A 26,295-nucleotide genomic window follows, 5' to 3' on the forward strand; every position below is an offset into this window, starting at 1 on the left:
ATGTCTACGACGGGAACGCACTTAAGATTCTGAAATGCTAAATGTCCCAAGTATATATTAATTGACCATAGGTATTTAGCTGATCTAGCATGTTAATGTGCTGCAAAGTAATCATGCGCCCTGGCGGGCTGTAATGTGTGAAATCGGAAGCTGCCAATAAGTCCGGCTCCTCATACCGATTTAGCTTCCTGTTTCCGAGGTGGAAACTCAGTGATTTAAGAATTAATTGCCTGTTAAGATTAAAGAATAACTCTAGCTGTTCAGCTGCTTTTCACAACTGTTTCTGTACAACACAAGCTTTGCCTAGCCTGCAGTGATCTTACCTGATGGGAATTGTACTTCTTTCCTTTTGTTCCCGAAATTGGAAAGGACATTTTTTTCATCCTGCACCGGTGGGAGAGCCTAAACTGTCGATTTCTTTTCTGTGCAGAATTGTAGGCAACGAGGAGAGAATCCCCATCCCCCTGATGGACTACATACTTAATGTGGTGAGTAGAAATATACTATCTTTGGGGTTTACATGATTAGATACACTAATGTTCTCAACTGCCTTGACTGGTTAGTCTTCAAACTGCTATGTTGTGGGATAATTAGTTAATGTACAGTGTCTGTGCTCACCTGTGGCAGCCTAAAGCAGTTTTAAATCAGAAAATCAATCCAAATAAATGACTAGATAAAGGCTGCACTTTCTATCTGAAAGACTATTAGTTACAGATTCCTTACCTTAAAAATACCCCCAGGTGTAGGACTGGCTTTAGAGAATTTTTTCTCAGTAGTACCCCTGCGTGTAGGTAGGTGGCATTGGTCAGCTCTTCGTTTGTCGTCCGCGTCGTGATTGCCAGTATTTTATTTTATTTTTATTTTATTTTGAAAGTTTTATATAGCGCGAACAAGATCTTTGCAGATAACAGAGCGCTTTACAAAGGCAGGAGGTAGTAGGTAGGGTGGGTACCAGGGGATAGCATAGTTAGGGGGGTGGGTCAAACAATGGGAGTAGTACAGATAAGAGGGAGCATGAACAATCGGGTAGGGTCAATAATACAAGTAAAACACATGAGCAGAGGAATCAAACATTAGTACAGATCAACGCAGAGTCTTAAAGATCAAAAGTAGTAGTTCAAGTGTATTTAGCCATGAGGATAGCTTTAACTTCTTTCTTAAAAAGAAAAGTGGATGGGATGAGCCTGGTTTCAGGAGGGAGTGAGTTCCAGATCCTAGGCGCCATTCCTGAGAAGGAGCGTTTGTAAGTTCTTTCCTGCCGGAATCTTCGCGGCTTCAGCAGAAGATTGTTAGCACTTCTGGTGGTTCTGGAGCCGCCGGAGATTGTCAGCTTCTGAGTGAGGTAGCCGGGTGAGTTTAGGTGTATAGCCTTGTGCGTCATGCAGGCAATTTTCAGATGTATTCTGGCTTCAAAAGGCAGCCAGTTCAGGGATTTGAAGTCAGGGGAGATATGGGAGTGCTTTTTAGATCCAGTGATGAGCCTTGCTTCCGCGTTTAGTGAGGCTCTTAGCGGTGCGGTTGTAGTTAGGGGGAGGCCGCAGAGGGCGGTGCTGCCATAGTCTATGTGAGGGATGATTAGTGCTTCTACTGCATTTTGGAAGTCTTTGGCTGGGAGGAAGGGTTTGAGTTTCCTCAAGGTATTTATTTGGAAGGGGGGGCCTGCTACTGATAGGATAGGCTGAGATCTCACTCCAAAGGCTGCCAGGGCTTTGAAGCTCCCCTGCCACAGATGGCTCTTCCTGGCCTTGGGGAGGTGTGAACACCTCTGCCCAGGAAAGGCTTTGTTTCTGGGCTCATGGAGCAAAGGCTCCCACCCTAGGGGTCCAGAAATATGTCTCGTAGTGGCAGGCTTGTGTGTACCAGTCGGGGAACCCACCAGAGGCTGGTTTTCAGGGGGCATCTCTAAGATGTGCTCTGTGTGCATTTTTCATTAAATCCCACACTGGCATCAGTGTGGGCTTAAAGTGCTGAGAAGTTTGACACCAAACTTCTCAGTTTTCAGTGTAGCCATTATGGTGCTGTGGAGTTCGTAATGACCGTGTTTAGGAATGGACTTTGACACTGTAGGGGTACAAGGCTCAATGTAGTAAACACCCCCCCCCCCACACTTTTTGCCAGACTACTGATGCACTTTCACTTGATGTGCCCTGGGTCCCTGCCAATCAGGTTTCCCCAAAACGAACCCAATTGGTATCTCTGGCCACATGTCAGCCCCTGGTAAATGGTATCACAGGTACCCAGGGCACTGTGACCAGCGAAGGCCCCTAAGGGTTGCAGCACTTATTGTGCCACCCTTAGAGGCCCTGTACCCTGACACACACACTGCCTTTGCAGGCTGAGTGTCTTGGTGCAGAACAAAGTAAAGAGTCGAGATGACTCGCATCCCTGTGTGCCATGCCCACAGAACCCACTGCCCTGGCATAGACCAGTCACCCCTCCAGCTGGGTGCACTATACCAGTGTCAAGGGTACAGGTGCATGAGCCCTGTACCCCTACAGTGTCTATGTCCATTCTTAGCCATTTTAAGTGCAGCGCTGCCATTAAGAGTATATGGTGCTGGGAGTTTGTCATTAAGAAATCCACAGCACTGTAATGGCTACACTGAAAACTGGGAAGGCACATTAAACCCACACTGATGCATCATTACCGAAGGGAAGTAATATTTTTCTTCCAGACCATATACTCAAGGTTACTTTACTGAGTACTTACAATATCTAAGAATGGCCTTAGATATAACCAATCACAGCTATCTTTTCTAGTGACTTATTAATAGGAAATCCTAGGTGGCGCAGAGCTCGGAGATCAGTCCCCTAATCTTCCACACAGGTGCGCACACACCATCTAATCATAGAAGAAAGAATATCAGATTCACCAACTGTTATTGATCAAAAATCTCCAATTCACAATATTCGATTTAAAATAGTGGACACTTTCATATTTTCCCTTAAAATCTTTTTTTTTTTTTTTCATTAAATTTTTTTTTTTAATTTATAAAAGCGTTTCATAGCATGTAGCCTTCGCGTTTCGTCTCCCACACAAGACGTCTTCAGTGCTGGTTAGTGTGGCCTCAGTATTGACTGGTGTTTTGGTTATTCCATTTCTAGATCTTTCTCCCACCTTGTTTTCTAGATAATGGTGGTTTTGGTTTTCAGCTTTTATGCTTCACGTTGGTTTGTCCCCTCCCCCTTTTTGTAAAATCACCTATCCCTCTTTGCCAACTGGAATGGAGAAAGCACAGCTCTGCCGGTGGAGGGACAATAGGTACACCTAATGTGTTAGAAAGGATCGAGTATCGTTGGGTCATAACCAAATCCATTGCTTTACCAGCCTGTTTAAAACGCCCTTAAATCTTGTATTAGGTGGCTCCCTCATTCCCTGAAACTAGTTCCTGCCGACCTAAGAAGAAAAAGGGTAAAAGACGCTGTGAAGAGAAGACTGACAATGCAGCTCTACCGGCCTGTCTGCCGCGTCAAAGACCCTGCAAAAAAAACAAAACACACCTGTCCTATGGCCAGTGACCTTTACAACCCCATGGATGGTTGTCTGCCTTTTTAAAAGTCCAGAACTCCAGAGGACAGCGGCTCTGTCCCCAGGAAAACAAAGGACTCTGGTCTCCTCTGGATTTGCTACATCTGATCACTGTGCACCTGACTCCTCGGCATGTGTCCAAGAGGCCCACCGGTCCAGAGTCGAAGTCCAGCATTGATTGACCCCTCCTGTACTCCCACCACTATGCTTGAATGTGCGAATCCAAAGGCTCCCCTGACTGCGACCTCCTCCGTTAAGGGAATCCAGATGCCAGAGGACTCCGCTCCACCTGAAGCCCCTGGGCCTTTAGGAGCTCGACTGACAGTGTCCCTGTGACCAATAACATTCCAACTTACCTCCGCTGTCGCTGGTGTTCTAAATCAAGCCTCCGGTTCGACACCTACACCCTGTTTTCAACTCCAAGGTTCAATATTCACTTTCATTTGGCGCCCAACATAGTGTTTAAACCTTGCACCCGGTCGCCCCTTTTCCACTGGTGGTACAGTTTTGGTACTCACCCGACTTTTGCCACTTGCTGACCTTTGGGCCCGAAGACTGGAATTGTAAGTTGCGTACTTATCGGTGTAGCCACATTATTGTATTCCTCTATAGGATAACCTTGAGCTATTCAGAAATTGCATTGTCGACTTTTGAAAGTGAAAAGTATTGTTCAAGGCATGTGGGCTGCTGAGTTCATATCTTAGCATAGATCGCCGCCTAGTGTTGTGTCCGGATGTTTGCACCTTGTTGTCTTGGAAGAGTCTTAGAAGTATCACGAGATAGGTGACTCCTCCCCTGGACTACAGTGCGCATGGGCATCTTCTCCATCCTCAGATTGTTTTTCTCCGCCATTGGGTTCGGATGCACTTCGACAACTCCAACTTTGGGATCGAAATTTTCCTAATTTCTAAGGCCAAAAACCTCATAATTTCAACGGTATTGTTTCCGCTCGGTATCCCTCGACTCTACAACTCTTTCCATCCATCTTTGGTAGTCGACGCGGGCCGTTGGGCCTTTTCGACACCACGTGGGCCTCCCGCCGATGTAAAGAACCCAGTTAAAAAGATGCCCACAAGGTCGATCCAAGTTTCCACATAGCGATAAGCATAGAGTATGCAACAAGTGCCTGTCTACGGAGCACAACGAGGAAGATTGTCCAGCTTGTGCTCAGTTCCGGTCGAAGAAAACTATCCGGACCCGAAGAGCTGCTCGACAACAGATGCAGCGACAGGCACCTGAACCGGTAAACATTTTTGACAACTATCATGAACTTCCAGAGGCAGCGGACTCCGACCTAGAGCTAGTCACGGTAGAAGACCAGTCTGACTCCGATGAAGACCTCCCACCGGGGCAAACCGTGAGTACTAACGCCCCTACCCTGCCTCCACCTCCAGACAAGGCTCCGGTCAAAGCATCACCAAGTGGCCTTAGCCGTGACCTTAGCCGTGACCGAAACACAGCTTCAGAAGCCCCGCCTTCCGGCTCGGCTCCGAAGACCATTACCAAGCCTTCCGGTACCCCAGGACTGAGCAAGACTCTTCCCCAGAGGGCCGTAGGCTCAAAGACTGTTCCACAGCATAAAATTGGCCATGACACTAAAAAAAGTCATCGATCCGAAAAACACCGGCCAACCACGAAAGGTCGTTGATCCGAAAGACTGTCGACCAGAAAAAGGGCGTCGATCCAGAGAGAACGGTCGATCCAAAAAAGGGCGTCGATCCAAAAAAGAGTCAACCCAAAAAAGGTAATCGAGCCGAAAAAAGGAATCGACCCAAAAAAGGCCGTCGATCCGAACACTGCCTCCGACCCAAATAAGGCCGTCCAACCGAAAAGGGCAGTTGAACCGAAGAAAGCTGTAGACCCGAAAAAAAACATCGAGCTGAAAAAGACCGTCGACCTGAAAAAGACCGTTGAACATAAGAAGGTAGTCGAGTCCAACGAAGCAGTTGAGTTTAAACAGCTGTTGCGCCGACAAGAGACGTCGAGCCGAAAAAAGCTCAAGACAAAAATAAAAACAAGCATGCGACCCATCCAAAAACATCGGTGCCGAAGCCACGGACAGTGGAAGAACTTTTTAATCCTGATCCAGTGAGCCCAGACCAAAATACACTGCATATAGACCCTGATACAGGACATATAACCGTCTACAATAAGAACAAGAGAAAACTGGACACTGAGGCTCCTTCTCCTGTTCCCTCTAAGAAAAAGGATTTTGCGACATCCCCTTCTAGACCTTTTACACATTTTCCTTTCACTCCTGACATGCATTAGGTTGCATATTCTCCTACACCTCCACAGTATGATGAGGGAGAGGACATGGGGGAAGACCCTTATCAGGACTTCATAGACCCTGATGTTCAGGGAACCCAAGATCACACATGGGACGATCAGAATGACCCTAATGACCCATATGATACACAACCCATACCAGATCCCTCCACATATCCCACAAAGCCATCCCCTACGGACGACACGGTTGCTTTTAACCAGCTAGTTGACAGAGCAGCTCAGTATCTTGGTGTAAGCATGCACACTGACCCTATAGAGGAGGATTTCCTATTTAATACCTTCCCAACATCAAAGAAGAGTATACGCACACACCCTATGCTAAAGGGAGAACTTAAGCACGCACCAGACATCTTTAAAGACCCAGCTAGAGCGTGTGTCCTCAATCCAAGAATTGAAAAAAATATATAAGCCGGCCCCTACAGTCTCTTATATCAAGTCTCAGTTACCACTAAACTCTCTTGTTGTTTCTAACGCCAGAAATAGGGCGAATTCTTAAACCGGTAATGGCCCCCCCCCCCCTCCTGACGAGGAGTCAAAAATCTTAGAAGCCTCAGGAAAGAGAGTGGCCTCTCAGGCAGCAAATACCTTGAGAATAGCCAATACACAAGCTTTTAGCACGCTAGGACAGAGCACACTATGATGAACTGGAGGGAATATTATAACACCTACCAGAACCTTATCAGGCAAAAGCTAATGACCTAATTCAAGAAGGAAAATTCATCACTAATGCATCTATAAAAAGTGCCCTTGATGCAGCCGATACAGCCGCTAGGTCTGTCAACACTGGTGTGTTGCTACGCCGGCATGCCTGGCTCCGCATTTCCGATTTAAAAATGAAGTGCCATCTACCATACTCAACCTATTAACCAGGATTTCTTGTTCGGCCCAGCAGTTGATACCATCTTAGAAAAGATGAAAAAAGATACCGACACCGCAAAGTCTATGGGTGCACTTCAATTCCAACAGTCTAGAGGCTCCTTTCGTCGCTCCTCCTTTCGCGGCTCAGGCAGAGGCAACACATCGCAAACCTCTTCATCATTTAAAGCAAATACCCAAGGCACCTTTAATAAAGGCTCCAACAGAGGAGGTTATAGAGGAAATAATAACAAAGGCAGAGGACGTGGTAATAACACCAGAGCCTCCGCCACCAACAAACAGTGACTTGTTCACCCTCCCTCTAGACCACTGAACACCAGTCGGAGGCAGAATAATACAATTCCTACCAGTCTGGAACACCATTACCACTGACAGGTGGGTGAGACTAATTATCCAGTATGGTTTCTGCCTGGAACTCACTTCTACTCCACCCAACATACCGTCCAGAGCCCGTCCAATGTCAAAAGAACACATCACACTGTTACAATAAGAGGTGCTGTCCATGCTAGAAAAGGGAGCCATAGAGCCAGTCCCTTTTCAACACCAGGGCACAGGGGTATACTCTCTATACTTCCTTATTCCAGAAAAAGACTGGTCCCTCAGACCAATATTGGACCTCAGGCCTCTGAACCAATATATACTTTCAGAGCATTTCCATATGATCACTCTACAACAAGTACTCCCACTGCTCCAGCAAGGCGACTTCCTCGCTACATTAGACCTCAAGGATGCATACTTTCACATACCTATACATCCAGCTCACAGGAAATACCTCCGGTTCACAATAGAGGGTCGCCACTACCAATTCAAAGTTCTACCCTTCGGGGTAACTACAGCACCAAGGGTTTTTACAAAATGCCTAGCAGTAGTAGCAGCACACATCAGAAGGCAACACATCCATCTGTTCCCCTACCTGGACGATTGGCTCATAAAAGCCAACTCATACGTACAGTGTGCAAACCATACGTCTCAGACAATGCAGCTTTACACAGTCTAGGATTCTCCATAAATTACCCAAAATCACATCTGCAACCCTCCCACATACAACAATATCTGGGAGCAACAATAGATACCTCAGGGGTGAAAACATATCCAACATAGTCTCTCATTCAAAGATTTCAGCCACAACACTCCCTGCCAGCTCGAGTGTTCATGCAGCTCATAGGCATGATGGCCTCGTGCATATTCATAGTCCCTCATGCCAGACTCCGAATGTGTCCATTGCAAGAATGCCTAGCACGGCAGTGGAACCAAGCTCAAGGACAACTGAAGGATCAAGTGTTGGTAGACAGTCGCACTTACCGCTCTCTGCAGCGGTGGAATCCACAAAACCTTTCCAAGGGGCGACTGTTCCAAGAGCCAGTTCCATAGGTAGTACTAACAGCAGACGCATCACTGACAGGTTGGAGCCCACCTCCTTCAATACACAGTCCAAGGTCTCTGGACAGTCAAATATAAGACATTGCATATAAACCACTTGGAGTTACTAGCAGTATTTCTAGCAATGAAAGCCTTTCAGAAATACTTGTACAACAAGGTTGTGTTAATCCAGACGGACAACATGACAGCCATGTACTACATTCAAAAACAGGGAGGGACACACTCCCCACAGCTGTCTCACCTAGCACAGAGCATATGGAAGTGGGCAATTCCAAAAAACATCTTTTACCTGGCAGAACACCTGCCAGGAATAGACAATCCGATCGCAGATCTACTAAGCTGACACAGCCAACAAATACATGAATGGGAGATTCACCCTCAAGTCCTCCAACCATTCTTCCAAGAGTGGGGGCATCCAGAGATGGATCTGTTTGCCACAAACGAAAACTCAAAATGCTAGTCCTTTGCCATCAGGTTAACACACCCGTTGTCACTGGGCAATGCGATATGGATGAACTGGTCAGGCAGATTTGTGTACGCTTTTCCGCCAACCCCACTGATTCCGCTGTTGGCACGCAAACTAAAACAGTTACTCACAATGATCCTGGTTGCTCCCACATGGCCAAGACAGCCATGGTACACGACGCTCCTAGAACTCAGTGGTTCCCGCACCAAAGACTACGCCTGTCGCCACAATTGCTAACCCAGAACCACGGAGAAATCCTGCACCCAGATCCCAATCAGATGAACCTAGCGATCTGGCTCCTGAGGTCTTAGAGTTCAGATACCTTAACTTGCCTCCAGACTGCATGAACATTATCAAGGAGGCGAGACGTCCAACTACTAGAGCATGCTACGCAGCTAAGTGGAAAAGATTTGTAATATATTGTAATAATAACCAAATCAATCCATGAGATGCCGCCATCCAGAATTTAATCTGTTATCTGCTTCATCTTCATAGATGTAACCTAGCATACTCATCCATGAGGCTACACCTCGCTGCTATAGCAGCATATCTTCAAAACAGGCAACACTTGTCCCTGTTCAAAATACTACCTATCAAAGCTTTTATGGAGGGACTTCAAAGAATTATCCCTCCAAAACATCCACCTTCGCCGTCTGGAACCTAAACATAGTACTTACCAGACTTATGGGACCTCCCTTCAAACCACTCCATTCATGCGAACTACAATTCTTAACATGGAAGGTGGCATTTTTAATTGCCATTACCTCCCTCAGGCGAGTAAGTGAGCTACAGGCATTAACCATTCAGGAACCCTTCATGCAAATACACCAAAATAAGGTGGTACTTCGGACTAACCCGAAGTTCATGCCAAAAGTTATATCCACTTTCCACATCAATCAGTCCATTGAATTGCCAGTTTTCTTCCAAAACCTGCAGTCAATGGCTGAAAGAGCTCTACACACACTAGATGTCAAAAGAGCGCTGCTATATTACGTTGACAGAACTAAATCATTCAGAAAAACAAAGCAACTTTTTGTTGCTTTTTCTCCACAACATAATGGAAATCCCATTTCAAAGACTGGAATAGCCAGATGGATAGTTAAATGCATTTAAATATTCTATCAAAAAGCTAAGCGCACTTTAACAATTCCCCCAAAAGCCCACTCAACGCGCAAAATGGGGGCATCCATGACTTTCCTGGGAAATATCCCCTTAGACATATGTAGGGCGGCTACATTGTCTACCATACACATTCACTAAACACTACTGTGTGGACGTGCAAGCAAAGCAGCAAGCTGCTGTGGGCCAGGCTGTCCTTAAAACTCTTTTTCAAACAAGCTGGTACAGACGTCCACCGCTAGAGGAGATAGTGCTATACAGTCTATGCTAAGATATGAATTCAGCAGCCCGCATGCCTCGAACGGAAAATGCTACTTACCAGTATGCATCTGTTCTTGGCATGTAGGGCTGCTGACATTCATATCGCCCGCCCTCCTCCCCGGTGCCTGTCCCAGCTGCAGGGTTACCTTCTTAACATACATTTACATGGTCATCTCTTACTTTTCTATACTCCATCTTTGCCACAATGGCGAAAAACAATCTGAGGATGGAGAAGATGCCCATGCGCACTGTAGTCCAGGGGAGGAGTCACCTATCTCGTGAGACTTCGAAGACTCTTCAAAGACAACAAGGTGCAATCATCCGGACCCAACACTAGGCGGCGATCTATGCATAGATATAAATGTCAGCAGCCCTACATGCCGAGAACAGATGCATACTGATAAGTAGCATTTTCCTTTATTTAAAAACTTACTTTATTGCAAAGATCTTGGTCTTAAATTAACACACAAAACCAGCTTCTTTTAATGAATTTGGTGTGAATCTCCTTTTTGAGTTTTGTCAGTTATAGGTAGTGTGCAATACATCTCTTATACTATGTTTTAGTCCTAAGGTGGCTCGACCACACTACCACTAATATAGCATCTTGGGGTTGGCACTGACCCCCGGAACACTTCTGGGGAATCTCCGGACTGTGGGCACGGTATAACCACCTAGTGCTGTTCCAGAAGGTTTTTGGCCACATACTTCTGCATAGGATTCAGTCATGGACTGAGGAGGAATCCATTTTGTCCAAGTATCAGGCTGTATTTAGAACAAAGACTGGGCAATGGACCAAGTTTTCAGACTCTTCCTCATATACTGGAAGGTAGTGGTGCTGGGCAAGGACAGTCTCTATCTCGCCTTTGATTTGAATACTGCCTTTGACCTGGTCCTCAGATGCTGATGGCCCACAAGCGTGTGGCCGGAGTAACAGGGAAAGAGCATCGTCGATCCCACACTAGGCCTATAGCCCCTGCGCCTGAAATATGACACTAAAGCAGTCCGCTCCACCCTTTATGGTGCTGAGCTTTGGGGCTTCGACAAACTTGAAGACCTTAGCAGATCGGAGCACAAATTCTTAAGAGACCTGTTCATGGCACCTAAATACGTCCCTCTTACTCACTTATTGCTGGATATGGGCAGGTGGTCAATAGCTGATGTAGCCAGGTTGCGCCCCCTACTCTTCTGGGCCCGCAGTAGGCAGACTCAAGAACTTTTTTCCTATGCTGAGTCACTTACTGAAATAATCCGCCTGACACTGGTTCCAAAGTAGGTTGGATAGCTGGCATAAAAAAAAACCCTGTTAGACATAGGTCTTGGATCCTGTTGGGCTTGCCAGGAACCTCCAACGAGAGAAGAACTGAAACGTCAATATTTGGGCTGGGTGGACCAACGGGAGAATTCCAAACCTTATGATGGGCAGATAGAAATTCTGATGTAATTCTCACAAACATGCAAGGTATCTTGAGCCTTTTCTCGACATAATCCAGGTACCAAGAGAATTCTGTACATACATTTCAGGGTTGGATCTCTTCCAGTTTGTGAGGCGACAGCAAAGTGGGCCACCAGCAATGGGGAAAAACTGTCCTTGCTGTCCGGCCTCTGCAGAACGTATTACCCACCTATTTGCCTGCCCAGCATACAAATACCACGGGTGAAATGACTGAAACCGCTTTGCCAGCAATTGGGCACAAGGGACCATCACACAGCACTATGCATCCGTAGGTCCGACTCTATGCCGCTCTTTGCATGTTGCTTAGCCAAGTTCTTGGGACAAGCATGGTCCCATTAGACCGAAAGCCCTTGTAAGATTGGTTTAATTTTATTCAAAGCTGGGACTGCAACAATGTTGCGATTTATCAGTATAGATATTTTGTACATATCCTGCACATGCACTTTAAATGCTAAACTTTCGCTGCCAGGAGCAGTATAGTTTTATACTTTAATATTTTAATAACCCTCTAGGGAAGTGGTCCTCGCCATTCCTGATAATGATTGTCTGTTTGTATCCTTTCTAATTGTAGAAACAATCTTGATAAATTGATCTACAAGGTTATCTGGTCTTTTTAATACGCTGAAAATGAAACACCGTTCATCGGATTAAGGGCTCAAGAGTTCATTTCATTGTATTAACTGTTTATGTATAATGGAAGTGTTTTATTTATGTATTCTTGGTTTAAAGGAAAAATGTGTTTTTTAAACTGTAGCTTTTATGACATCTGTAGAATAAAGCTTATGCAAACAAAAACAAACATACAATATAACCGAGCCAGATTCCTACAGGCAGTGTTTCATTGTTAAAATGCTTAATACAAAATAGTGCAAAGTCCTCAATTTACTTAGCGCACTAGATCTGTTAATAGGAAGATTCGACCCCTGAAGGCTGAGTTCAAGGCACTGCCTCCCATTATCAAGCGTCCGATAAAAGCCTTCCTACGGCTTTGTGTCCATTACAAAAGCTTTGAGATTAACGTACAGACCCACAGTTCACCTCAATCAGCTGTTGTGCTCTGAAGAGTCTCACTTTTCACTAACTTTTCTGGCTGGTCTGCCCTCTATTTAGAAGGATGCTGTGGGCAAATGTCTTTGTGCAGTCCTTCCCGGCTCATTTGAAAAGAAGCAAGCCATGGCTTCATGAGCTGCACTCTGCTCTCTAGGGAGCACACCTTTGGTGTTCTTGAGCAGGATATGGACCGCTGTGTGGGCCCTATAGACGTTTGTGGTCCTAGCCGACAGTCCCTCAAGTGACTGCTGGGTAAGAAGAGTGACAGTTACTCTGTCTGGGTGCCACAGTGCCTATTCTTTCATGTGAAATGATTGTTACTGGGCGAAAGTCTATATTAATCTGTTTATCCGCAATGATGACATAGCATCTCTTACCTAGGAATAGGACGTGCCTAGTTTGATCTGGGAGGGGCGTCTGTTGTGACAGTCTCCTGCATGGCCCCGGAGAGCCGGTCTGCCCTGTGCATTAAGCTTTATCTTTGGGTGGGGTTTGGTGGTTTTGTGTGCATTTGCAGATATGTTTCAACTAATGCCAAAGGTTAGCCTAGTTCCAGCCATTGATGCAATTTTAGGAGCATTAACCTATTTTGCAAATAAATGTGAATCCTTGCCATTAAAATGACCCTGCAGTTGAATCATACGACTTGCCTAATTGCAGAATTAACTGTCAGCTTTTTCTTTTTTTCTTACAGATGAAGTTTGTGGAGTCTATTCTGAGCAACAACACCACAGACGATCATTGCCAGGAGTTTGTGAATCAAAAGGGTCTTCTGCCTCTTGTCACCATTCTGGGCCTCCCTAACCTTCCTATAGATTTCCCCACGTCTGCTGCCTGCCAGGCTGTCGCTGGGGTCTGCAAATCTATCTTGGTATGTATGGTATTAGCATGAGTAGGCTAGTGCTGCTTACTATTCATGCAGGTACTGGGAGTTCTGCATAGACCGTTTGTAGGAAATTGCCCTTTTTGCAAAGTTACCCCACACTTTTTACCTGACATCTGATGCAAGTGGACTTAATGTGCCCCAGGTCCCTTCCAGCCAGGTTCCCAGGGCCTCTGTTCTTATCAAAGACTATCTTTATTCCCACGTTTTGCACATCTCTGGCCACATTTAAGCCCCTTGCGAAAGGTACCATGGGTACTGAGACCAGGGCTGGCCTCTAAGGGCTGCACCACCTATTGTACGACCCTTAGAGGTCCTGTACCTTAACACCCACGCACTGCCATTGCAGACTGCGTGTTCTGCTGAAGAGAAAAGTGAAGTAGACATGGCACACACCCCTGTGTGCCATGCCTACAAACCACCACCTGAGGCCTACTTAAGTCACCCCTCTAGCAGGGTGCACTAGCCTTAAGATGAGGATACAGTGACAAGAGCCCTTTACCCCTACAGTGTCTAAACCCACTCTTAGCCATTGTAAGTGTAGTAAAGCCTTAGAGTATATGGTCTGGGAGTTGGTCATTACTTACTCCCTGGCTCCATAATGGCTTTACTAAGAATTGAAGTTTGGTATCAAACTTCTCGGTACCTTGAAAACAAGGAGAGGGGCTCAAACCGTCCAAAGAGACAGAGCACCAAAGTTGACAAGCAAATAAAGATTCACTTTGGACTAAACAGTTTCAAATCACTCCACTTAATATCAATACTGTCACTCTGTTATATTTCATACTTGGAACACCTCCATAAGGAATACAACAAAACAATCATTGGAGTAGTGTGGCTCACTGGTTAGAGGCGGCAGGCCTGAGAGCAGAAGTCAGCCTGGGACCAGGGTTCAATTCCCGACGCGGCAGGGTCCTGGACCCTGGTCAGCGGACTCGATAATTCTCGCTTCGGTGCTTACTCTAATCAGGGGTTAAACTCGGCAACTCTGGGCATTAGCTTGCCTAATCTCCACAACGGCCCCACCAATTCCGGGGATGCCTGGCTCCACCTTGGGGACTCCCAGCAAGGGACCATCCCACAGGGAAAGCCAGGACGGGTTCCCCAGAGTTATACAGCGCCGGGACGCCCCGTTGCTGGGGCAGCTGTGCGCTTTACAAGTATACTACATATACATTTAATAAAAATTCTGACTAAAATATCAGTGTCAAAACGTTAGGCTAAGCACATAATAAAAACATGTCAAAATCATAAAGTACATTCTAGAAAAAAGACAGACAAATTCTTCAATCCATACATCCTACAAGCAACAATACATGGTTGTGACAAAACTCAAACACTTCTTTGAAGGATCATAAATAAGGCAAATCAAATGTGCCTTTGCAAAGTTAATTCAAGAAGATTGTAAACTAGGCAAATGGCAATAAAATCTGGCCTCTATATTTCTTGCCCCAATTTCAAATTTAACAGATTTATGCGTAGACTCGTTTTGGTGGGGTCAAATAGATAATGCCACCTTCTTCAGGACTTGAATAGATAATATTCCTTCCTTCTAATTTTTAGATTCAATGCCTATATCTTGATTTGAATCATAACATCTATTAAGAAAGCCAGGTTAGTCAATGCCGGATACCCGGGGAGACGGCATATGCCTTAACAGTTATGTACGAAGGGTTTCAATTTCCTTCATGTTGAATAACTCCTCTGGTCTTATAAACAATTCTTGAGGGACTCTTTAATTCTGCAATCCTTTATTTGTTCGCCGGTATATTATACCGGCGAACACACGCGGTGCACGGATGTGTTTGGCAGCACAACAAAAACTTATCGAGCCCAAGTTTCTTTAAAAATAGAAAGAAAAGGTGCAAACTATAGTTTACATCTGAATGACTAAAAGTCACTGATAATTGTGACAGCGCTACAGATTTAAGACTTTTTATTAACACCCAAGGATTGCAGAATTAGAGTCGCTCAAGAATTGTTTTTAAGACCAGATGAGTTATTCAACATGAAGGAAATTGAATCCCTTCGTACATAACTGTTAAGCCACATGCCGTCTCCCCGGGTATCCGGCATTGACTAACCGGGCTTTCTTAATAGATAAGAGAGGATTCAAATCAAGATATACGCATTGAATCTAAAAAATAGAAGGAAGGAATATTATCTATTAAAGTCCTGAAGAAGGTGGCATTATCTATTTGACCCCACCGAAACGCGTCCACGCATAAATCTGTTAAATTCGAGTTCTGCAGCTGGGCAGTGTGGAAAGATGGTTTTGTCCAAGTCTGCATATATTTTTTCCACATGCGGTGGCCAGTAAAACCTTCTCCTTGCTGTATGGGGTTTGCTAAGCCATTTACATATTCCCAAAATTCTCTAAGCTTGCTGGGCGATAACCAGGAGTATATATGTTTACGTTGTTCCTGCGTTTGTTTGAGGCTCCATGTTATTTTTTTATGATGTTTTCTGGCCTCTTTCAATTTGCTTTCTGTGGCTATGGTCCTTTTTTCTCTGTTCTGAGCATCAATACATATGTTTTTGCTCTAGGATCTTCCGTGTTCCAGGAAGTTGAGGCAGTTTTTGTGTGCAAGTGACGCATGAAGCTTGTCTTGCAATGAGGACCACTGCATTTTTTAAAGTACATTTTACCTACCTGTACCAAGTCCTGCTTGATGTAGGAAGCTGGGTTTCTGTTGCAGTACCCCCCCCCCCATCCCCACTCACTTTCTGCTAGATTTCCCTGCTAGATTTTCCTTGCAATCTTGGACTCCTCCCAGTCTGGATTCCGCAGCAGCCACAGCACCGAGACTGCCCTCCTTGCAGCCACAGACGACATCCGCATGATATTCGAGCAGGGACACACTGCAGCCCTCATCCTGCTAGACCCCTCTGCAGCTTTCGACACGTCTAACATCGCACATTCACAGCCAGACTTCACGACGCGGGATGCAAGGATCCGCCCTCGACTCGATCAAATCCTTTCTCTCCGGAACCCTGAGGATCAGACTCTCCCTTCCTCTTCGAACCCACAGATAGCAACTGCGGAGTACCTCGAGGATAACCACTCAGCCCCACGCTCTTCAACATCTTCTTGGCCCCCCTCGCTGCCATCGTCTGCATAGCCTCAGCATTGTATCCTACGCTGGTGACACCCAGCTTATCCTCTCACTCACGAAGAAGCCTGAAGGCACCAGACTCTGTTTCTAGAAAGGAATGAAGAACTTCGCAGCCTGGATGAAGCTCAACTCAGAGAAGACAGAAGTCCTCCTCCTCAGACCCTGCAACTCTGCCTGGGACAAGACCTGCTGACCCTCCGCAACCCACCTACCCCTACAGACCACGTACGAAACCTTGGCATCATCCTCTACTCCACCCTCTCCATGAACTGCCAGATCAACACGGTCTCCATCTGTTTGTACTGCGTACGCATCCTCCGCAAGACATTCAAATGGACCCCTTCCCCCCGAATGCAGAAGGATCGTCACCCACGCACTCATAACCAGCAGACTCAACTACGGCAATGCCCTATACGCCAGAATTAACAGAACACTTCTACACAGACTCTAAACCATCCAGAACGCTGCAGCCAGACTCCTCCTCGAGACTCCGTGCTACGAGCACATGACCCAACACATACGAGACCTCCACTGGCTCCCCGTGGAAAAGCGGGTCACCTTCAAACTACTCACCCACGCCAACAAATCCCTCAAGATGTGGCCCAAATACCTCACCGAGAGTATCCTTCCACGTTCCCAATAGGAACCTCTGCTCTGCCAAACTCTCCCTGGCAGAGGTCCCACGCATCCGCAGAAACAGATCTGGGGGAACAGCTTTCTCCTACATCGCGCCCAAGACCTGGAACGATCTCCCTGTGAACATCAGACGCGCCACGACCCTGCACACATTCAGGATGGACCTCAAGACCTGGAACGATCTCCCTGTGAACATCAGACGCGCCACGACCCTGCACACATCCAGGAAGGACCTCAAGACCTGGCTCTTTGACTGAATCCAGAGCTGCTCCCCCAGCTTTCTCCTACATCGCGCCCAAGACCTGGAACGATCTCCCTGTGAACATCAGACGTGCCACAACCCTGCACACATTCAGGAAGTACCTCAAGACCTGGAACGATCTCCCTGTGAACATCAGACGCGCCACAACCCTGCACACATTCAGGAAGGACCTCAAGACCTGGCTCTTTGACTGAATCCAGAGCTGCTCCCCCAGCTTTCTCCTACATCGCACCCAAGACCTGGAACGATCTCCCTGTGAACATCAGACGTGCCACAACCCTGCACACATTCAGGAAGGACCTCAAGACCTGGAACGATCTCCCTGTGAACATCAGGCGCGCCACAACCCTGAACACATTCAGGAAGGACCTCAAGACCTGGAACGAGCTCCCTGTGAACATCAGACGCGCCACGACCCTGCACACATTCAGGAAGGACCTCAAGACCTGGCTCTTTGACTGAATCCAGAGCTGCTCCCCCAGCTTTCTCCTACATCGCGCCCAAGACCTGGAACGATCTCCCTGTGAACATCAGACGCGCCACGACCCTGAACACATTCAGGAAGGACCTCAAGACCTGGAACGATCTCCCTGTGAACATCAGACGCTCCGCCACTCTGCACACCTTCAGGAAGGACCACAAGACCTGGCTCTTTGACTGAATCCGGAACTGCTCCCCCAGCCCCCCTCCCCCTGAGTGTTGGCGGGAAAACAAGATAGGAGAGGTGTGCCCACCTTTGCCAACCCCCCTCAGGTGGGGGAGGTGAGGTGAAGCACAACTCAGTCCCTGCCATCTTGAAGATGTGGGGACCCAACCAACCAGAGTGATTCTTATGCCCCCCTCCCAATGGGGGGTGGCATAATAGGGGTGTACCCACCCCACGGAAGGGACCCGTAGGTCCCGACCTGTACCCCACTGAAATGCCCCTACATTTTTTGTTTAGGGGCAGCCCCAAACCATGCCTCTGCAGATGAGAACTAAGTACCAAAGAGCCGTGCTGAAGAAGGAAGAAGACGCCACCAACTGACTTGGGCCCAGACCTACCGGCCATTCCTGACCTCCAGCGGAATCCCGGTGCGCCATGCAGCCAGCAGTAACTGCAAAGTAACTTTACCTGTTTCTGAACATTTGGCTTACCTGTTACAAAGCCAACTGCATTCACCTATATTATACCAGAAAAGTACTATATTTACTTACCTGCACCAAGGCCTGCTTAGTTCTAAAAAAAAAAATAAAAAAAAAATATTTTTACACAAAACAATTGGTCTGAGTTCAGTCATTGAGTGTAACATTTCTTGCCAGAGTGTGTACAATAAATGCTTAAACCTACCTTCTGATAAAGCCGAACTGCTCGCCCACACTACCACAAACAGAGGTGCTATCTACGTTTACCTCTGTAAGCCTTTGGGGATCCACAGGACTCTGTGCACACAATACCTCATTTTGGTATAGTATATACAGAGCCCGCTTCCTTCACCAAGGATAATATCTTAAAGAAATAAGAGGAGAACTAGGTGGCAGAGGTGTCTTTTCAGTATTTGACTCCTCTGTTAAGCATCAGATGGCCACGGAGAAATTAGGAAGTTAGAGAAAAATTACAGTAAAGATTGTTGTCAAATTATTTTTTCGTTGGTTTGACATCTGTGCATTCAATGCTGGTTGATTCTGCTGCAGTAAGGTCTGGTTTCTGAACAATAGCTGTGCCGTCTTGGGTAACGTTGCTGTATTCTAAAGTTCAAAAGGTCTTTTCCTTGAGAGCTCGAGTTCTTCTTTTTGAAACAGTCCTAGCCTTTGATTCCATGCCAGTTGTCAATCCTGTCTCGTGCTTGCTAAATAACATTTGTTCTGGTCTTTGGTTTTTGTTGTTTCTCTGCCAGACGCTGTCTCACGAGCCAAAGGTGTTGCAGGAAGGACTCCTCCAGCTGGACTCCATCCTGTCATCCTTGGAGCCTTTGCATCGGCCCATTGAGTCACCCGGAGGTTCTGTTCTGCTAAGGGAGTTGGCATGCGCCGGCAACGTTGTTGATGCTACCCTATCTGCGCAGGCCACTCCATTACTGCACGCCCTCACGGCAGCACATGCCTACATCATGATGTTTGTGCACACCTGCAGAGTAGGACAAGTGAGTATTGCTTTCTGTCAGTTCTCATCTTTTTACTAGTATTCTCTCCATGTGCTTTTTCAAAAGTAATGGATTACATGAAACCGTATTCCTTTTAGGCCCCCACTTTTTGCCAGACTAATGTTGCACTTTTGCTTGATGCGCCCTGGGTCCCTGCCAATCAGGCTACCAAGGGTCTGTTGCTTTCCCTAAAACTGTACCTTGTACCCCCAATTGGGACCGCTCTGGCCACATGTCAGTCCCTTGTAAAAGGTACCATGGGTACCAAGGGTTGTGTGGCCAGAGACGGCCTCTAAGGGCTGAAGGATTCATTGTGTGACCCTCAGGGGCCCTGTACCTTTACACACACACACACTGCCATTGCAGGCTGTGTGTCTTGGTGCAGAACAAAGTGAAGAGTCGACATGGCACACAGCCCTGTGTGCCATGCCTACAACCCACTGCCCTGGCATAGGTCAGCCACCCATCTAGCTGGGTGCACTATACCAGTGGTGAGGATACAGGTGCATGAGCCCTGTACCCCTTCTGTGTCTAAGCATTGTAAGTGCAGTAATGCCATTAAGAGTATATGGTGCGATAAGTTGCCATTACAAACTCCACAGTACCATAATGGCTTTACTGAAAACTGGGACGTTTGGTATCAAACTTCTCAGCACATTAAACCCACACAGATGCCAGTGTCTGTTTTTTAAATTTTTTTATTAGTTTGTTGCTACTTATACAGTTAACACAGCTTATTGCCTACAACCCAAGGGGCCGGCAGCTCACATAACACACCTGCAAGTTGTTGTATACAGCCTTAATGCCGACATCCCTTGGGTCCGGCTGCGACTCGTAATTGCTATACAGTATGTGTCATTTTAATCAAACTGCTGCATTTGCTTTGCAACTCTACCTACTAAACTAATTTATGAAACCGTTACACCCCATAACCCCCCCTCCCCCACTCCCTCTGCCAAACTCTAGGTACTAATTCTGTGATGTGTGCCTATCTGTATTGTTACTCTGTAGGTTGCTAGAACTTCTCCCATTTCTGTCCATGTATTGTCTCCTATCAATTCCGTTAGTTGGACCGGGACATCTATACCCTCTGCGGATTCGTTGAGTGGTATTGTCCCCTCCCCGCCCCTGTCCTTAGATACAATTCAATGATTTTCCCAGAGGTCAGCGCCTCCCAAACCCAGCCACCTCGGAAACCGCTCCCAGATATCCACAGACAGAGATCTAGCAGGCATCGGCTTCAATAATTTGTTAGTTGATCCCTGCAGTACGTAGCCGCCTGCAGCCATCCTGCTATCGTAGGGGGGCTGTGCTGCTTCCAGTGCATAGCTACCTGTTTTGCCAACAACAGCAGCATAGCCGTCAGTTTGCCCGAACACTTTGGGATTTCTAGTACAAACCCCAATAGTGCCATCAGTGGGGTGAGATGTATCTGAGCTTCGGTGATATCTCCAACGTGTTTACTCACTTCTCCCCAGTACTGTGCTACCGACCTACAGTGCCAGGACAGGTGTATGAACGTCGCATCTTGGGACCCACACCTCCACCATCTCGCGTCAGGCTGTAAACCCATACAGTGTAACTGGAGAAGCGTTCTATACACTCCATGTAAAAAATTTGAAATGTATTAGCCGCAGCCTGTAGTTTGGTGAAAGATGTTCTAACTGCGAACAGCAGAATTGCCACTGCTTGTCTGTTATCACGTTGTCTGTATCACCCTCCCACTGCGTTTTGGGTGTGCTTACCATAATGGGGGACGTTTCTTGTGTAGTACTATAGATAAGAGTGATCAGTTTATGTGGAGATGAGTTGGATAGTACAGTTAGAGGCATATGAGCTGCAGATTTCACGCTGCATAGATCGCCACTTGTGTTGTGCCCGGATGTTTGCAGTTTGTTTTTGTCCTGAAAAGTTGTTTGGAAGTCATGAGATGGGTGACTCCTCCTTTGGACCATATTCCGCATGGGCATCGGCTCCATCCCCAGATTGTTTTCTTCCGCCACCGGGCTCTGATGTGTTTCCAGCGCTCCCGTTTGGAATCGGTTTCCTTTGGCACGCAATCCTCACCATTTCAACAGTATTGTTTCGATCGTGTCCCCACATCGGCGCAATCCTTCTCCAGTTCGAAGTCTTCGATTCTGGTCGTTGACAAAGGCCTTCGGGCCTAACTAGGCCTCACTCTCTGGCTCATGGAAAGGATGCCATTCAAGAAGTGTCCTCAATGTGGATTGAAGTTTCCCCACACCGATCTACATGAGGTGTGCAACCTTTGCCTCTCACCGGAGCACGAGGCTAGAGACTGTTCCGCTTGTGCCTCTTTCCGCTCTAAGAAAACGTTTCGAGACCGACTAGCTCGAAGAACAATGGCTCGCTCGTCCGCTCCGATTCCAGGCGACATCTTCGAAGGAGGAGTCGACATGCCAGAACACCAGCAAGCCGAAGACATCACTCCAGCGCACCCGGTCGTAAGTAAGACCGTCGACCCCGACCCTTCCTCGACACCCTAAAAAGGCTTCGTCACACCCTCACCTTCGGGCCCGGGTGGACACCGAGAGACTGCTTCCCATACCCTGCCTTCGGGCTCAGCAAAGAAGCCTATTAAGCCTCCAGGCGGCTCGGGCTCGAGCCAGCCTCCGCCCGGTGTTGATCCTAAACCGACATCGAAAAAAAGCCATCTTCCGCATCGACGCCAGCTGCTCCCACACCCAAGCAACTGGCACCGGCTCATCGACGTCCAAACCGCACGCCGAGCAAAAAACTGCCTAAAGGTCTCGACCCACATTCTTCGGAACCGAAAAAACATGTTCCAGTTAGACATTCCAAAACCTCACGGCTCCAAGCCGAAAGACCCTAAACCAGCCGCTGAGTCGGTGCCGAAAAAGCCTTTGGAACCGAAACCTTCGACACCGAGAGATCTATCTCCCTCAGGAGAGCTTTTTACACCAGATCCCACTCAAAAGACTCTTGTAAGGGATCCTAAGACTGGCCAACTAACTCTTAGCTCTAAGAGACCACAAGAAAAGCCTGCAACTCCTCCTCCCAAGAAGAGACATTGCAACTTCCCCATTAAAAGTCCCTTCTCCACCTGCGCCAAAAACTCCTACACCACACCATTTACCTGCACAATCCACTGAGCCAGAGGATATAGCAGATACAGACTCTGTTTACACGGGTGCCTATAACCCAGTAGGGACAGATAGTCCCCCCCCCCCAATCACCTAACCCATGGGATGATTATAACACCCCTGATGTGTATCCCTCCAGGCCCTCCCCACCAGAAGACACTATAGGTTTTAACCTATTAGTCCAGAGAGCTGCACAATACCATGGGGTTGATCTGCACGCAGATGCTGTGGAAGATTTTTTTATTGGACACTTTTGATAATACACAAAGGTCCATCGCCATTTCACCAATGCTTAAAGGAGTCATTAAGCACGCAACAGACGTGTTTAAAGATTCGGTTAGGGCTCGAAAACAAAGCTGCCCCTGCTGGCCCAGTTTACATTAGAGGCCCAGCACCACTAGATTCCTTAGTAGTATCCAATGCACGTAAACGTGCTAACTCACAACCATCAGGTGACGCACCACCACCAGATAAGGAATCTAAACTCCTTGACGCCTCTGGTAAGCGCACAGCCTCACAAGCAGCTAACATATGGCGCATCACCAATACTCAAGCGCTATTGGCGAGATATGACAGGGCACACTATGATGAGCTAGAATCCATCATGCAACATCTGCCAGATAAATACAAAAATAGGGCCAATGAACTCGTACAGGAAGGTAAAAACATCACCAACACTTCCATTTGTTGTGCTCTAGATGCCGCAGATACTGCCTCAAGGGCAATTAACACCAGCGTCCTTCTCCATAGGCATGCCTGGCTACGCATTTCAGGTTTCAAACCTGAAGTACAAAATTCTATCTTAAATCAGCCATTTGATGAGCAACACCTATTTGGCCCTAATGTAGATGTGTCCTTAGAGAAAATGAAAAAAGATAGTGACACAGCCAAATCTATGGGAGCCCTAGACGTTCTTTTTGTCACTCATCATATAGAGGCAACACAAGAGGCTACTCCTCCGATAGCCCTTCCACGTCCTATAAAGCCCCTAACCAATCTACATTCACTAAGGTTTACCAAAGAGGGGGTTATAGAGGCAACAATAACAGAGGCAAAACCAACAACTCCTGCTCTGCCTCCACCCCTGCCCAATGACTTCCCTTCACTCCCCCCCCACCATTCCACTCCTGTGGGGGAAGACTACAACAATTCCTTCCTGCCTGGATCAACATCACATCAGACAGGTGGGTGTGACAAATTATGCAATCAGGTTACTGTCTAGAACTAACGTCTATCCCCCAAACATCCCACCCAAACAGCGTCCAATGTCACAAGAGCATCTATCACTGCTAAAGCAAGAAGTGATATCTCTGCTAGAAAAAAGTGCAATAGAACCAGTTCCGCTGCACCAACAAAACAAGGGAGTTTACTCCCTATACTTTCTTATCCCAAAGAAGGACGGCTCTCTAAGGCCTATTCTAGACCTCAGACCTCTAAACATACATACAGTCAGACCATTTTCACATGGTCACACTCCAGCAAGTCCTTACTCTCTTGTTACAAGACGACTTCCTGGCCACTCTAGACCTCAAAGACCCATACTTCCACATTCACAAAGCTCACAGGAAGTATCTAAGATTTGTGATCAGCACTATCAATTCAAAGTACTCCCATTCGGAGTCACAACAGCACCAAGAGTATTTACCAAGTGCCTAGCAGTAGTGGCAGCGCATTTACGAAGACAGCACATCCATGTCTTCCCGTACCTCGACGACTGGCTCATAAAAGCCAGCTCATACAATCAGTGCGTGCAGCACACGCATGCCACTATTCAACTGCTGCACAACTTGGGGTTCACAATAAACCACACCAAGTCCCATCTACAGCCATCCAAAATACAACAGTACCTCGGTGCCACAATAAATACCTCCAAAGCGCTACCGTATCCCACTCCAGTAAGGATAGCCAGCATGCAAGCTCGTCTCTCAAAGTTTCAGCTACAACACTTCCTCCCAGCACGAGTGTTCATGCAACTCGTAAGGATGATGGCCTCTTGCATCTTCATAGTGCCCCATGCAAGACTACAAATGTGTCCGCTACAAGAGTGCTTAGCACGTCAATGGAACCAGGCTCAAGGACAATTAACAGACCTAGTGTTGGTAGACGGTCGGACTCATCGCTCTCTGCAGTGGTGGAACACCAAAAACCTTTCCAAAGGGCGACTGTTCCTAGAGCCAGTTCCTCAGATCGTCTTGACAGCGGACGCATCGCTCTCCGGCTGGGGAGCCCACCTCCTACAACAGACCATGCAAGGCAAGTGGACACCACAACAGAAACTACTCCATATCAATCACCTTGCCATATTCTTAGCACTGAAAGCTTTTCAAAAGCAAGTATCAAACAAAGCTGTTAGTCTGCACAGACAACATGACAGCCATGTATTACATACAGAAGCAGGGAGGCACACACTCCCTGCAACTCTCCTAGCACAGGACATATGGCGGTGGGCTCTACCTCAAAACATATTTCTACTAACCCAGCATGTTCCAGGAGTACAAAATACCTTGGCAGATCTGTTAAGTCATCAAACACAACAGATCCACGAGTGGGAACTTCATCTGCAAGTTCTTCAACCATTCTTTCACATGTGGGGACAACCTCAGATAGACCTCCTTGCCACACACAAACGCCCAAGCTTCGTCGCCAGGCATCCACACCCATTGTCCAAAGGCATTGCCACATGCATGAACTGGTCGGGCAGATTTGCGTACGCTTTTCCACCTCTACCACTCATGCCACTAGTACGCAAACTACAGCAGCATTCTCTAACCCTCATCCTAGTTGCCCCAACGTGGGCCAGACAGCCGTGGTACACCACACTGCTACAACTGTCTGTAGTACCGCACCATAAATTGCACCTGTCTCCACACCTCTTAACACAGAACCGTGGAGAGATCAGACACCCGGACCCAGCTCAGCTCAACCTTGCGATCTGGCTTCTGAAGTCCTAGAGTCTGGATACCTTAACATCCCTCCAGACTGCATGAATGTTATAAAAGAAGCTAGACGTCCAACCACTAGAGCATGCTATGCAGCTAAGTGGAAACGCTTTGTAATATATTGCCACAACAACAATAATAATCCTTTAGACTTGTCCATTCAATACATCCTAGGATACTTATTACACCTCCAAAGATGTAACTTAACCTACACTTCTATTAGACTGCATCTTGCTGCCATAGCAGCATATCTTCAAAATGAGCAGCATCTATCTCTGTTCAGAGTGCCTGCCAATACAGTTTTCATGGAAGGCTTAAAAAGAAATTCCTCCCAGAGTACCACCCTCACCTGTGTGGAACTTAAACATTGTTCTTACGAGTCTAATGGGACCTCCCTTCGAACAATTACACAAATGTGAACTACAATTCTTAACATGGAAGGTTGCGTTCCTAGTGGCTATTACTTCGTTACAGAGTGTTAGTGAATTACAAGCTCTAACCATTCAAGAACCCTTTTTGCAAATGCACCACAATAAGGTTGTTCTCCATACCAATCCAAAATTCCTTCCCAAAGTCATATCTCCTTTCCACCTCCAATCAATCTGTGGAACTGCCAGGTTCGAGGCATTGGGTCCGGATGTTTGCACCTTGTTGTCCTGGAAGAGTCTTCGAAGTATCACGAGATAGGTGACTCCTCCCCTGGACTACAGTGCACATGGGCATCCCCTCCATCGTCAGATTGTTTTTCTCCGCCATTGGGTTCGGATGCTATTCCTCATTTCCAACTTC

At 46.9% G+C, this 26,295-nt stretch overlaps 1 protein-coding gene across 2 annotated transcripts in view; it reads left to right on the top strand.

Annotated features, from left to right (window-relative positions):
- Nucleotides 1–26,295, top strand: part of HUWE1 (HECT, UBA and WWE domain containing E3 ubiquitin protein ligase 1) — a 1,655,742-nt gene that overhangs the window by 325,191 nt on the left and 1,304,256 nt on the right. For both annotated transcript variants that reach the window (XM_078664564.1, XM_078664565.1), the window contains 3 exons: nt 431–488; nt 13,117–13,293; nt 19,197–19,442. In XM_078664564.1, the coding sequence (XP_078520690.1) occupies nt 431–488; nt 13,117–13,293; nt 19,197–19,442 (481 nt within the window). The remainder of the gene's footprint in view (nt 1–430; nt 489–13,116; nt 13,294–19,196; nt 19,443–26,295) is intronic.

This window comes from Lissotriton helveticus, chromosome 10, assembly GCF_964261635.1.
Source record: "Lissotriton helveticus chromosome 10, aLisHel1.1, whole genome shotgun sequence".
Taxonomy (NCBI): Eukaryota; Metazoa; Chordata; class Amphibia; order Caudata; family Salamandridae; genus Lissotriton; species Lissotriton helveticus.